The sequence below is a fragment of the Lepidochelys kempii genome, chromosome 1, assembly GCF_965140265.1.
Source record: "Lepidochelys kempii isolate rLepKem1 chromosome 1, rLepKem1.hap2, whole genome shotgun sequence".
Taxonomy (NCBI): Eukaryota; Metazoa; Chordata; order Testudines; family Cheloniidae; genus Lepidochelys; species Lepidochelys kempii.
The window spans coordinates 41,788,982-41,803,919 of record NC_133256.1 but is presented as its reverse complement, the minus strand read 5'-3'; the positions used below and the strand labels follow the sequence as shown (position 1 = coordinate 41,803,919).

Sequence of the window (14,938 nt, the reverse complement as noted above, 5' to 3'; positions counted from 1 at the left end):
CAAAAGGCAAAGTTTGGATTTCTCTCCTTTTTGGCTCTATGCGAATGGGTTCTCACCCTTTTTGGGCAGCTGTGCCTGTTTACCAGACACAAACTTCAGCTATACAAGCAAGTGTCTGTTGTTTCCCATTCAGTTGTGTCAGCTCTGTGATCCTGAAACTGGGGATTGGAGCGGCCATGGCTCTGTGGTGGGTTACATCTTGCACAACACAAGGAGCAGAAGGCAGGATTAGTGCACTAACTGCAGCACAGACTACTCATCGAGAGCAAAAATCTGTCCCCTGCTGAAAAGCTTTTTGGAGGGAGATTCTACAGGGATGGGGGAAGGAATGCTCACTATTTGGTCATGGAGCATCAGTAAAACTGCCCCGCAGCCACTTTTGCAGCCCTAGATCAACAGTAGCTCCTTAATCCCCATTCTGTGGCCTCCCCCTGCTCTCCCGCTAGTCCTCTCAGAGCAGGTATGCAGCAAGAGGCCCTGTGTAGCCGACCTCTAGTGTATGGGGTGGGGTGGAATCCCTCAAGTTCCCTCTAACTGCATAGTAGAACTTTATGTAGTTCTACTGGGTTATTGGGGGCCTTCCACAGCTTCAGAGATGTGAGAGAATTCACCTCATGAGCGGGAGCTTAGAGTGCCAGTAACAATAACCTGACAAACCAGTACCAAGGGCTTGTTCACAGGTGAAACACAACAGCTGGGGTCGGCAACCTATGGCATGCATGCCAAAGATGGCACGGGAGCCAATTTTTAATGCCATTAAAATTCCTGCCTGGCCCGCCCCACTCTTTTCCACCCACCGCTCTCTCCTTGCAGGGCAGGCAAGCTTCCCCCTCCCCCACCTCTTCTCCCAGTGTGCTGGGTTCCTGCCCCTTCTTCTCTCCCTCCTGGCCGCTGATCAGCTGACAGCCCTTGCTATGGAGGGGGAGAGGGAAAAGTGGAACTGCAGCACACACTCTGCTCCGGGGACCTTGGGGAGGGGGGGTGGAATCAGGGCATATCACTTCCAGCCCCTTGCCGTGAGCCGCTCTGGGCAGGGGGCTGGGAGCACCCCCTCGACCCCAGGCACACCCCCAGCCCTCTGCCCAGACCCCTGCACCCCCCTCACACACCCCCAGCCCTCTGCCCTGACCCCTGAACCCACCTCACACACACCCCTGCCCTGAGCACCAAATGGGAGCTCCTGCACACACACACCCTGCATTCCCACCTGCACCCCTCACACCAAATTGGAGTTGCCCAGGTAAGCACTCCACACCCAAACCTCCTGCCCCAACCCTGAGCCCCCTCCCTCATTCTAGCTCCTGGCCAGACCCTGCACCCCAACGTGCTCCTTCATCCCCAGCCCTGGTCTCAGCACACTCCTACCCTCATCTCAGTGCAGAGAGAGGAAGAGAATGGCTAGAACCAGGGAGAAGGTAGGTACCTACTCTATGTGGACAGAGCCAGGATCCCAGACCGGCAGCGGGTTGAGCGGGGCTGGCAGCCGGGACCCTGGCTGGCAGGAGCCGGCGGCCAGAACCCCAGACCGGCAGCAGACTGAGCAGCAGCGGGCTGAGCCGCTCAGCCCACTGTTGGTCTGGGGTTCTGGCTGCCGGCTCCTTGCCAGCTGGGGTCCTGGCCGCAGGCCCCGCTCAGCCTGCTGCCGGCCTAGGTGAATGGAACCTCAGGCCGGCAGCGGGCTGAGCGGGCCAGCAATGTAAGATCAGCATTTTAATTTAATTTTAAATGAAGCTTCTTAAACATTTTGAAAACCTTGTTTACATACGAGAATAGTTTAGTTATATAATATATAGACTTACAGAGCGAGACCTTCTCAAAAACATTATATTATTGGCACATGAAACCTTAAATTAAAGTGAATAAATGAAGACTCGGCACAACACTTCTAAAAGGTTGCTGACCCCTGCACTACAGCAACAGCACTGCAGCTGCATTTCAGTGGAGACGCTGCCTATGCTGACAGGAGGGGTTCTCCCATTGGCATAGGTAATCCACCTTCTCGAGAAGTGGTAGCTAGGTCGATGCAAGAATTCTTCCATCGACTGAACACTGTCAGCACCCGGGGTTAGGCTGCTTAACTGCGTCGCTCAGGGGTGTGCTATGTAGCAGGGTTGATCTAACATTTTAGCATGGACTACACCTTATATGTGAACTAATGGTTGGCAGCCACTTTTCTAAAGAGCATTTTATTATAAAGCCAAGCAGTAGTATCCTTAGGTCTGTGCAACCAATGTAATATAGCAACACTTAGCCAAGTTACAGAGGAGGAAAGGCCTAATCATAAGTGAGGAGGGGAATGGGTAGGACCCTGCATGTCTGACATTGGATAGGGCCTTGCAAATCCTAGGGCCAGCTTTGGGCCAAAATGTATCCTGTGAGAGTGTGCATTTGGGATTTTAATTTAAAATTATGCCTGTTTCACAGTTTAATATGGGCATAACAGCTTCAGTTTAATAAAATTAATGGTCAAAGATTCAGCAGAACTGCACTGAGAAAATAGAGATATAAGAGGACAGTGGTGATAGGAAACATAAAACTGATTTTTACATTCCTAAGGCAACAGTGGGAGGGAAAAAATCCCTGTGTGTGTGTGTATAATATATGATGGCTGCTCTCTGTTATGACATTTATCTTTAAGGGGGAGAGATGGGATAACATTCTTCAGGACTGAAATGGCTCTAAATGACAGCAAATTAAAATCCAAAGTGCTCTGAATGTGATTTCCTGGATGACATAACTCACTAGTTATTAAAACTTTAACATGATTCATAGCCTCATATTCCCAACCCATCAATAAAGTTGGAGCAATCCCTATGTACACTGAGGCCGATTCTGATCTCACACCAGTGCAACCCCATTGACTTTAATGGACTTCCTTTTGATTTACACCAGTGTAATTGAAACAAGAATCAGGCCTCTTGTGTATATATTATAGGTAGTGATTGTTCTCTGTTAGGCCACTATTTTCTCTCCTGCTGAAAGACTCAATAGTTTATGGCTCTAAAGTTATCCTTCTCCTTATTCATGAAAATAAATGTCATGCACGATCAGTTGTCCCTCAACAACAAAAACACTACACACACATACAACCATGTAATGAAAGAAAAAGTCAAGAAATTACCAGCTAATACTCCAACATCAGCCTTAACTTTCCCCCATGGACCATACGTTACAAGTAGCCAAAGGCAGCTGGTACCCAAAATAAATGATGGAGCTGAGACAACTAAACAAACCACCTTGCAAATTAGTTTCCCTATTCTCCCTTGCTCTGCAGTGCACTGGGAGCCTATACGCCTGTTGGGCACCCCAGCCATTGTTTTCAGAAGCAGCTTCTACATGGAGTGCACACACTGCCCATGCACACATTTATCACTATTGAGCCCATCTCCAGACTACTGAGTATTAGCCCAACAGAGCTCTAAAACAACATGTGCATTGGGGCAGGATGGCTGACTGGGAAATAGAAGAACAGTGTAGTGCATTTGGGGACTAATATACAATCTATCCCATTTATCACAACAAAATGACTCAAACTAGCCCAAGCTGTCCAAAAAATGAGAGGGAATAATAGTGAATAGACTGTCACGTAAAGGAGCAGGGCTCCCCTGTTTACAAAACAAAATACAACATCCCCATCCTACCCCAGCCCCCACTTAATTTCCAAATTCTTGATGGGCCTTAGCTCCATTAAACCTGATGACTGGCCACATTGCAGTTGGGGATTTGTGAATTGGACTGGGCAAAAGGAGATCAACAGCTGATCTTTGTCCATCTTTGGACCTTTCCAAGGTTCAGTTAACTCCTCCACTTTAGCTTTGTGAACCAGGATCTGAGCTCCTTACAGTTATAGCAGTTCCTTTCCAGGAGTTCCACAAAAATGGAACCAAGAGAGTATGCAGGACGGCCCATATTTCTAAGAAGTAGCTGTGTTAGTCCCAGGATATTAGAGAGACAAGGCGGGTGAAATAATCTTTTATTGGACCAAATTCTGTTGGGTAAAAAATAAAAAAAGCTTTTGAGAGCTTGTCTCTCACCAAGCAGAAGTTAGTCCAATAAGAGTTATTATTTCACTCACCTTGTCAGCCCAAATACTACACATTTTGGGGATTTTGAAGCACATACTAGTGGACCCAGACAGTACTGGTATCTGCTGTTGCTGGTGCCTTCTGCTGCTGGCAGAACTATGTACATTTCATCAAAACTCTGATGGTGGGAGAGAAGGTTTGGAACCTTCCTACAAGAAAACACATGGGTGATTGGGTGCTAAACCTTCCCCGAAAAGTAATATTGCAACAAAAATAGCCACATAAAAAGTCCTGAGATTAGTAAGACTGAGGAATACTATTCTAAGGAAAGTTGCAGCAGCCAAATCCCTGAATTGTTTATTTTACATTTTATACTTTAATGTATAATCTCATGATTTAACTGGCAGTGGGCACTATAATAATTAAGATAATAACTTAGCATTTATAGAGGGCCTGATCATGCATATCTTATAGTCCCAATATTTCCATTGTATTCAATGCAAGGAGTGCAAGTTAGGGCTTTATATCTACAAAACATTGTACAAACAATAACTAGTGATGTGTGTAGCAAATAAAAACAGAACAGTAAGAAAATATATTTTCTATAATGTTAGATTCATAAATCCAGCTTTTTATATCACTGGGTATGTGTGTGAAATGTAAGCTGCTGTAAAATATCTTTTATCAAACATTTCAAATGCTTGTTCAGACCAGGAGCACCAGAAGCTCCCTAGAAGTTGGAGGAGGTACCAGTGTCTAAAACATGGCCCTGCCCCCGCTTCGCCTCTTACCCCCGAGGTCCCACCCCCCATCGCTTGTCCTTAAGGCAGGTAAAAAGTAGGAGGCCATAGCCCTCCCACTTTTAAAAGTGATGGGGCCATGCCACCTGGCCACCCCATTCCTGCACCCATGGTTCAGACCTAGTAGTACCCCATGTTATATAGATATCTTATGCTATAGAAGGGATGGTTCAAATTTAATGTCCAAAACCACTTCATTTATGTTGCTATGCCCTCGTAAGTCTCTATGGCTTGGATCTCTTCTTCATTACCCAGGAGAGTTTGTTTTCTAAAATTTCACTTTTTTGGCATAGTTGAACACTATCCTTTAGCCAAAGCCAGTGGAAGACCTCTGGTATTCTCAACCTTGAACATCTTGTTTGATTTTGTAATTTATCATGCTGGAATTCAGATGAAGACTCTAATTTAAGTATTCAAGGAACAAATAAATCACTCTTCAAATTCTAAAGCTTGAATGACTAGTTCTGTTTTCAAAGACATTTCAGTAGAGGTCAGAGCCTCCCAAACCATATCCAACTCTTCTGAGCTATTCTGAGTGCATGCTGGGAACGGGCCACAACCAGCAGCTCTTTCTCCAAAACCACTAATGGTAGATCTAAGAAAACAGTCTGCTTCCTGCTGCTGCAACTTTTTGATTTCTTTGGCTGCTTTTTTGTCTCCAGGAAGAGAAAAAAGAATTGAATAATTACAAATGAAATAAAAGGAGTAACCAGTAACTGAAAGAGTATGGCCAGATTATATTAAAAACAGTCACTCGAGGGATGTAACTCCTCCATGAACACAGGCCAGGAAGTGCAGGGAATTCAAAATAATTCAAAAGTGTAAATGAAGAGCAGAATGGAATCCAAGTGGCTGCTTTGTTGGGTCACCTGGCTTTGGGTTGCAGCACTTTGCAGTCCATTGTATATATGAAAATGGAACGAGAAGCAACACACACACACCTTTTTAGTTGTGCTAATATAACACATTCATGTGCTGCAAACAATATGCACAGTTACTAGATGAATCTCACACATAGTTGGGGATTGGTCCTGCTTTGAGCAGGGGATTGGACTAGGTGACCTCCTGAGGTCCCTTCCGACCCTGATATTCTATGATAGGGAGAGGGGACTAGAACTTCAGTACTTGAACTCCAAAAACATAGTCCATTAGATGTAAGGAAAAATTGCTCTAGCTACATTGCCTGTCCTCTCTGGGAGCCAGCCTCTCTCAGCCACATTGAAATCCCTCATACACTTAACACTACTACAATATGATGGGATAACATGATTTTGACAATTAATTGATCTTTAAATATTCATGGTAAATAGGCCCAATGGCCTGTGATGGGATGTTAGAAGGGGTGGGATCTGAGTTACTACAGAAAATTCTTTCCTGGGTATCTTGCTGGTGAATCTTGCCCATATGCTCAGGGTTTAGCTGATGGCCATATTTGGGGTCGGGAAGGAATTTTCCTCCAGGGCAGATGGGAAGAGGCCCTGGAGGTTTTTTGCCTTCCTCTGTAGCATGGGGCATGGGTCACTTGCTGTAGGATTCTCTGCTCCTTGAAGTCTTTAAACCATGATTTGTGGAATTCAACAGCTCAGACATAGGTGAGAAGTTTTTCACAGGAGTGGGCGGGTGAGATTCTGTGGCCTGCGTTGTGCAGGAGGTCAGACTAGATGATCATAATGGTCCCTTCTGACCTTAATGTCTATGAATCTATTACAGTAAATTGTTAGGTTAGACCAGGGTATCATGTAACATGACACTGACCATGTAAATGTGTAAACAAGTGTATTTAATATCCCTCACTACACTGACATGCATAACACACTCCAAAGAAGGCTACAAGGTCATCTTGCAGTACTGTACAGCAGTTAAAAGAAACCACCACCTGGTTTGTTCAAACTGAAGACATTGAATTTTGTAAAATGCCAGTTTAACAGTGACATAGTTTGAAATTCATTCATATTCTTAAAGGAGCTTTTCAGCTTTTAAAATACTCATTTTTATTAAATTTGGATCAACATAGATAAAATGCATAATACAAATACAGTAAACACAGGAACAGCAAATATTGGAGTGTTGGTCTGAGGAAAATGGGTTCAGTTTTCTTTTACAGAATACAAGCAGGATTATGTCTATACATACTGTGACCTTGCTTTTCTCTTACCAGCTTTACACCAGTATAACTCTAATGACTTCATTTAGATATCCCAGGTTTACCCCAGTGTGAGTGAGAAGAGAATTAAGCCTTGTATTTATCTCTCCTAGCAATCCAAAACTGGTTTGTGGATCCACAGGCCCCCGAAGTGTCATAAATCCACATAATCTCCCTAGGTGATAGTTTGCTTTGTCATCACTAATTTAGCTTTCAGAGTTGTAAAATGAGGTAGCTAGTCAGTTCCCCAAAGACCACCAGCTGGAGATAATTATTTCAGCACAGGTTGGCATCGATTTGTGCTCAAAGGGCCAAATTAGTATCTCAGTTATGCCAGTGCAATGCCAGAGTTAAACTGGTGAAACAGTAAAATCTGGACCAGTATTTCTCAAAAACATATGGTACATTACTAATAAGAATTATTTAAAAATCACTGAAGTATCATTTTAAAAGTGTTTGCTCAAATGTTTTTTAATTTACTGTTATCAAATAGCAGATACAATATCTTAATACTGAGACCCTCATGTACTTTAAAATCCAGGAATGGAAATCTCAGAAAATCAAAAAAAACAAGCCATGCAAAATGCCAGAAGATCAAGGCATGGAAAAATTAAAGGTGAGTATTTAAGTACTACTGTAAGTTTTAAATATATTATTTAATTTTTCTAGAATTCAACACTATTGATTTAAAATATTCCTTGGACCCAGATTTTGTTGTGTTCAAAATAAAATTCTAAATTGTTTTGTGAGTGTGTGTCAGAGAGAGATTTGTATCACTTTTTGTTGGGTTGAGTGGATGAGTTGAGCAGCTGGGAGTCAACTGGGTCTGAGTGGGCAGTTTGTTGGGGGTGCTTTCCTGGAAGGTTGGAAGAGGCATGACTTTTGTCTTTGTTCAAATGCATCAGTGTCAAAATTTTGATCTGCAGCTGAGACATTCTTATGTGCATATTAATATGTAAACATATCTATCACTCAATAGATATGAATGAATGGCATGTTACAAATTGGGCCAGATTTTCAGGGCAATGGCTGTAAAATATTGATCAGGAGATTGTGATCACAATACTCAAATGTTAAAGTCTGAGAGCATTACCTTGGAAAACTGTTTTCCCGTCCAAGGTACCTTTTCTTTACCAGTAAGAACATTTTACATAATCTTACCCAGCTATTGCTTAAAAAGTCAAAGTGTCTGGTACATTAGCCATCTTTCCTCTTAAAAGCACAATGCTCCTGCACATGTTGCCTGGTTTTGTGAAACTACTGCTGATTTTCTGGACAATACTGTAAAGTTATTTTAGGTCATACAATTATTTGTTTTTTACCCGATCAAAATTAAGACCAAAATAGAAAAGTGGAAAGTCAGATATGGTAAGATCTGATCTACTCCTATTGAATATGATGGCAAGATTCAGACTTCACTGAGAGCTGCATTTGGCCCATATGCTCTGTGCATTTTCTCTGGGTTGATTACTTTGTCATTTGTCTCACACATTCTTAATTTTTTCCTTCTGCAGGTATAAGTTATAATGGATGTCCCATGCCTCCTCCACACCAGAGTTTACATCCTATTCATCAACGCCACATCACTGTGCCCACCAGCATTCCACAGCAGCAGGTCTTTGCCCTGGCAGAACCCAAACGAAAGCCATCCCTTTTCTGGCACACTTTCAACAAACTTACCCCATTCAAGAAGTAAGAGGGCTGAAGTCATTGGAAGGACACTGGCTGAAGGAGAGATGTCTTTTTGAGAAGAACCTTTGGGATGCAGCTGAATATGTTTGAGCTGGAAAACTGTGAATCCTCTCTTTTGGAGGGAAAGACTTAGGCTCTGCCTGAGCCAAAACATCACCTTTGTCTAGAAGGAAAATGAAGTTCATGAGGTTCTATGACGAAGAATCCAGATGGTTCTGAAGTAAATGTTGACATGCATCAATAAGCATTGCTAATGAGGAGCACATTACTTGGTGACAAAGGCAAATTGCTGTTATTCTATAGTAGCAGCATCTAATCTCTCTTTTTAGTCACACTTCATTAATGGTAGGGTCATCTGAACATTTCATTTTTCTTAATAGTGAATTGATGGCCAAATTTAGGATTAGGAAGGAATTCTTCCCTCAGGACATATTAGCAAGGGATTTTAGGAGAATTTTCTCCGTCCTTTGGATCACTGAGCAGGGGTCATCCATCAGGATCAGGTGAGTGAATCCCACCTGATTTCACTTGATGTGATGCAGAAACTAATGGACCTCAACACTTCCTGTCTTTTTCAATGTTCCTGTACATTTGCCAAATGGCAGTAGGAAGTCCCGCAAGGCCTTATCTTCTAGGTTAGAATAGAGAAATTTTTTGACTCCATATTACAGAAAAATGAACAAAAAAAGACTGCAAGGATTTATGTATTTACTGCAATAAGGACCGGAAAGAGGAAGGACCCACCGAATGATTCTTTCCAACCAAGGTACCATACTGCATTCTTGTATGCGCTGCCATATACATTTCATTTCTTGCCCACACCTCCTATCCTGTGAGACTCGTCTCTGTAATTCCAATATGGCTGTGTTTCAGTATAAAAACTAAAGTGTTTTGTTTTTTTAATCAAATGAAGATAATGTGAACATACAAAAATGCCAAGTTAAGGAACCATGAGAGACTACTAGATAGTTTTGGTTATATAATTCACACTGTACATTCTGTCTGCATACAACTTTCCAGATAAAGTCTATGAACTGTAACAAAAGTTTCCATCAAGTTCCTGAAGCTGTCTTTGATTCTGAGCCTCTTACACATCAGTCAAGTGACAGTGGGGTTTTATTACTTCAAAATGTTAAAGAGAAAATGACACCAGTATTGACAAAGGACATTGGTGGAATCAGAAATGGGCTTTGACTGAGAACCATCAGTTTCTCTTGGAGAAGGATGACCTTTTTTTGTGCTAAGGTCAGCTCTGGCCAGGATCTGTAGTATATGGTTTGCACTGCCCTATTTTGCTTTGCTTGTGACATGAAGTTGATTTGAAAGAATACCCTTAAAAAAAATCCAGCATGAGAAAACAGTATCTTGGAACTGGCAGCACTGATCATTTTTCTCAGTGGTCATGTGTAATGCTAATGAGAGTTATTAACAAGTATGGAGGAGAGACTCCACAGGTTTCAGCACTGGTTTGTAAAGGATTAATTTCAAATATTTTCCCATTACAAGATTCCTATGCTGCTGCTAAGGGGCATTATCTAATAATAAAGGCAGTTCCAGGAGTGTTCTTTGACAAATGAACATAATCTTCCTTGCCATGAATGTGTAAAAATATGTGAAGAACAAATAATAGGTTAACGGCCAGGCATCTTATCGACAATGTAAAAAGCCTTATTTTAAACTTTGCTGTTGTTATTCTCTCTGATTTTACTTGTAGCCAGTCTTGTAGAGTCCAAAAGTTGGAGTGTAAAATAATTTAATAACCATGGTAGCTTCTACAAAGCATGAACAAGCTCACTAAGGATGCACACTAATAAATGTTTGTCAATAGATGTGTTAAAAAAATACTTCAATTTTTGATGGACACAGACATGACCTTTTACTAACAAGTGGTTTTAACTTTAAGTGATGCATTTTGGGAACAGTACATTTGAAATGCCTTCTGTACATAGCTTATCAATAACTGGGAAGATCTGCTGATGCTGAACTCAATTGTCCAGTGTGTGGTGAACCTTAGTGCTTGTGTTTTTTTCATATTTATTGGTGGAGTGAAAACCTGAAATGTTTACGAACTGCTTCATGGCAGATCAAATTATTCACAGGCATTTTTTTTTTCTAAGCAATTTGGATTGATCTAATTTGGAAAAAAAAGCGTGCGGGAAAGTCAGCGAAATAACTTGCTGGGTGCTTTGAGGGTATTTTTTTAATATCTGTGTAAAATAAGCCACCTCCTTTCAGATTTTTTAAAGATAATTCTGAATGTTCAGTGTAAGTATAAGGACTATATTTCCAGATCAAGGCACCTAAACTTGTGCTCCCACTAAAATGGGGTAGCCATGTTGTATTTCTCAGTAGCCATTTGTCTTAACAGTTGCCCAGTTCTGCTGTAGGAGTGCAAGTTATGCGCATGCAACTGGCATGCAGACGTTTTTGAAGTCCTAGCTTCTCCACACACATTTGGAAAGTTTTGCCCTAGACACAAGAAAAGACTCTTGGGCTGCACTGTACACCCAGCTGTTCCTCCACCCCGTCAGCTTTCTATGTCATACTGGCATGAGCCTAAAGCGTTTGAGAGGCGCATCCATGGTTACACACTTGTCTTAGATAAAACTTATTCCACTCCAAAAAGCTAGTTCCTGTAGCAATAGTGGAAAGAAAATTAGATTTCTGAATGTACTTACTCATATGTGAATACCTACAAAGACTCTTCTTTGCATAGCAGTGCTTAGCCTTGGGAATGAAGGCAAAGGTTTGAATGTGTTTTTTGGATGCATGAGTTCCTTTCCTCAGGAGAACCTCATTCATTTCAACGAGATGCAAGGCAAAGCATTTCATGATGCAGATTATTCAGGATAGGTTTTATGTACAGTATATTGCATTTTATCTGGTTTATTGGTTTATCATCTTCTGTGTGTCTTTCCATGCAGCCTAATCCTGCACCAGGTGGGAAAAAGAGAGAGCAATATGGCATGTTTATGTACATTTTATTGGCTAATTTATTCATCCGTGGTCTAAGAATGTGCTCACTTGATGGCAGGATGACACAAAATGGGCCAAAGGGAGACTCCATCACAGGGTTTTGAAGATATCATAGTTAAACACTGTTACATTATCCAACAATCAAAGCACCTATTAACCAAGAAGTTCAGCATGATTGTAGAGTCTTCATGGAAGAACAGTTGCAAATTAAATACGATGGCTAGTAGTTTATCAAAAATTACCCTGAAAAGAACTTTGTTATTGTCTTACTCCTGATGAAATGGCTTTTCATGTGCATATCAACAGAAAAATCAGAATTCAATAGCTGTTAATTTCATCCCACTTTTCTTTGCTTTAAGTTATTTCATGTTCTAGTGCAACAATTAAGCACAGCTGTGCCTCATGTAGACATAGCACAGCCAGGGAGAGCCTTCCTTATTACCTATTGAGCAGATAACCTCAGACTTTTAGCTTGAAAAGCATTAAAACAATCTTCCTTGAATGTGTTTCCTTTGGGTTAGGATAATGCCAAAATGTAACTGCATCTAAGAGATTTGATCTTACTACAAAATAAGTTTGTTTTACAAGTGGCTTTTGCCATGCTGAATTGCACATTGATTTTTAACAGTAAAAAGCAACGAAGGAGTTTGAAGATAGACTACGTGAATATTCCGCATTTAGTTATTTTTTATATTATCATAACTTGGAGTTTGGGAGCCAAAGGTTCTTAGCCATAACGAATACAGTACCTTTCATTGATGGCCTTTCTTTTTCTATGTCTGTGGCATTTGTATTTACGAGATACCTTCTGAATGATCCTGTAATTTAAGACTTTTTGTTGTAAATATTAGAGATGACTTATATGTATTTTACTTGACAAATGTTTCTGTAACATTTTATCTTATGTACATGCTTTGTGCATTTTACCATCTGCGTGCTGTTACACATTGTAAATCAAGTGTCATGGCTACAGAACAGATGAATTGGCTGTTGACAGCTAAAGTACAATGTATAGGACTGCGGTGACTTCTTCTGAAGTAATCAGTGTGTTGCAAGATTTATTTCCGCTCAGTACGTGGTTTGTCAAAATGAATCTATTTTCTGGAAATGAGTACAAACCTACATTTGTATTATTTTGTTCTCACTGTATGTTTTAATTAAATAATGTACAAAGCTGAAATTCCTCAGCAGTTTGTCTTATAAAATTATATTGTGCAGTTTTTAAAAATGGTGGCTGGTTTTGTCGTCTCTTAAATCTTTTCACTGGGATTTTAAATACTTCTAATATCACATTTCTTTAGAGCAAAAATGTAATGTTCTCCTCTATTGGTTTTATGATTGTACCCATTTACACTGTATAGCCTGGATTAATTTTAAACAAAACCACTTAAGTTTGACTCCAGATTTTAACTCTTCATCATTAAGAAAATATTTTAAACCTGGTTTTGCCCCAATTACATGTCTCTACCATCATTGCTCCTTGCCACCTTTCGTCAGACAGACAGTACCCATCAGTCCCCCTTGGAAGTAAATAAAAGTGTAGCATTTTCTGGCACTAATGAAATTGGTGCTGAACAGAGGATAATTCCATTTTGCAGCAACTGTTGGGGTTTCAAAATTTTCCCTTCCACATGGGAATAAAAACAATATTTTGAACATTTTTTCAAAAATGGAATTATGTCAGGGGAGGTGTGTGTGTGTGCATGCACATGCAAGCTATGGGCTGGACAGCGGGTAGAGTTGTAGGAGACCCAAGTCCAAATCCCTGCTCTGCCTAATTCAGAGCAGTTTTTTATCCCAGATTTCTTTGCTTCAGGCACAGAAGGGACTTATCACAACTGGGATGTGGGCAGTCTGACTTAGTGGTTGGAGCAGGATTTGGGAGTCAGGCCAAGATATATATACTAGGTCAGAGGGCAAACTCAGTGGCAGGAGCCTGGCAGGGTCAGGTTACCAGGAGATAAGCAGCAGGAACAGGTATTGCAAGGGAAGCAGCCCTGAGCAGGCCGAACACAGTTGCATAGACAACTTTCTGTTCATAGAATCATAAATCATAGAATATCAGGGTTGGAAGGGACCCCAGAAGGTCATCTAGTCCAACCCCCTGCTCGAAGCAGGACCAATTCCCAGTTAAATCATCCCAGCCAAGGCTTTGTCAAGCCTGACCTTAAAAACCTCTAAGGAAGGAGATTCCTGTGCTTGGGTTAAATTGAGGCTGGGGACCAATCCAGACCCCCACGGTTCCACCAATCAGAGCCTAGGACTACAGTCCTCTACTAGAATTCAGCTCTGTTATTCTCGCAGCTCTTAGTAGGTCCCAGGATGGCAGCTTGGGACTACCTAGCTCTTAAGAGCACTGTGGGCCAGGGTGCAAGACCCCTGGTCCCTGTCAGGGCTTAAGTCCCACATCCCTAGCTACCAGGCTACAGAGCGGAGGGAGAGTCTCTCTCTCTCTCTCGCCCTCAGAACAAAAAAACCCCTTTTTGACTAAATCACCACAAAATGTTCTTTCTTTGAAAGAGCATATGTTACAGAAATTTCATGTCAAAAATATTCTGACCTGCTCTTGTGTTGGCAGAATGATAGGGCTTGCAAATTCCTTTCCCTTCCTCTCAAAACTTGAACGTTTGACTTCCATCATTTGGCTGCCCCAGAAAATGAGAATTAAATGGGCCTTTCAAAGCCTGGGTCTCCCATGTGGCATTGAAACAAACAGATTGTATCAAGGCCCTAAACTGTGTGGTTTCTTGCATTGTTACCAACTGCATAAATAGCCTACAAGGACTCTCTTCTCAGATAGCACGCTCAGGTGGCAGTCCCAATGGGCTATTTCTGTACACAGGAAATGTATGATTGTAATGTGTCTCTCCTCTCCATCTTAGGTGTTCAGATACCACAGTGAGGTGCACAATATGAACAGATAGAGAGTTAATGGTATGAAGCTTGAGGAAATATAGGAGCTACACATTGCAGTCAGTCTTCTAAGAAGTTTGAAATTCAACTGGGTGCAGTGGGCATATTCCTGCTCTTAAGTTCTCAAGTATCTTGAAATTAGGACCCAATCCTATGAAGTGTTCAGGACCCTTAACTCCTGTTTGTCTTCGCTGAGGATCAGCACCAACGAGAAAGGGGCTTTAAGTTCATAGCATATGTATATGCATATTATACTGCCAGTTGATTTCAAAGGGCACGTGGTCACACATCACTAGGTAACTTAAGACAAGGATTTGGACCTTTGCATATAGCCTCAAAGAAGGAAGCAAAACATTAAATATTTAGACTGAAATAAACAGCTCCAGGAA

General features: G+C 41.5%; 1 protein-coding gene across 6 annotated transcripts in view; it reads left to right on the top strand.

Annotated features, from left to right (window-relative positions):
- Positions 1–12,835, top strand: part of SPATA13 (spermatogenesis associated 13) — a 131,430-nt gene extending 118,595 nt beyond the window's left edge. For 5 of the 6 annotated variants that reach the window (XM_073340079.1, XM_073340063.1, XM_073340069.1 and 2 more), the window contains 2 exons: positions 7,510–7,584; positions 8,483–12,835. In XM_073340079.1, coding sequence (XP_073196180.1) covers positions 7,510–7,584; positions 8,483–8,664 — 257 coding nt within the window. In that variant the 3' untranslated portion in view covers positions 8,665–12,835. The remainder of the gene's footprint in view (positions 1–7,509; positions 7,585–8,482) is intronic. The other variant, XM_073340092.1, reaches the window with a different exon arrangement.
- The last annotated feature ends 2,103 nt before the right edge of the window (positions 12,836–14,938 follow it).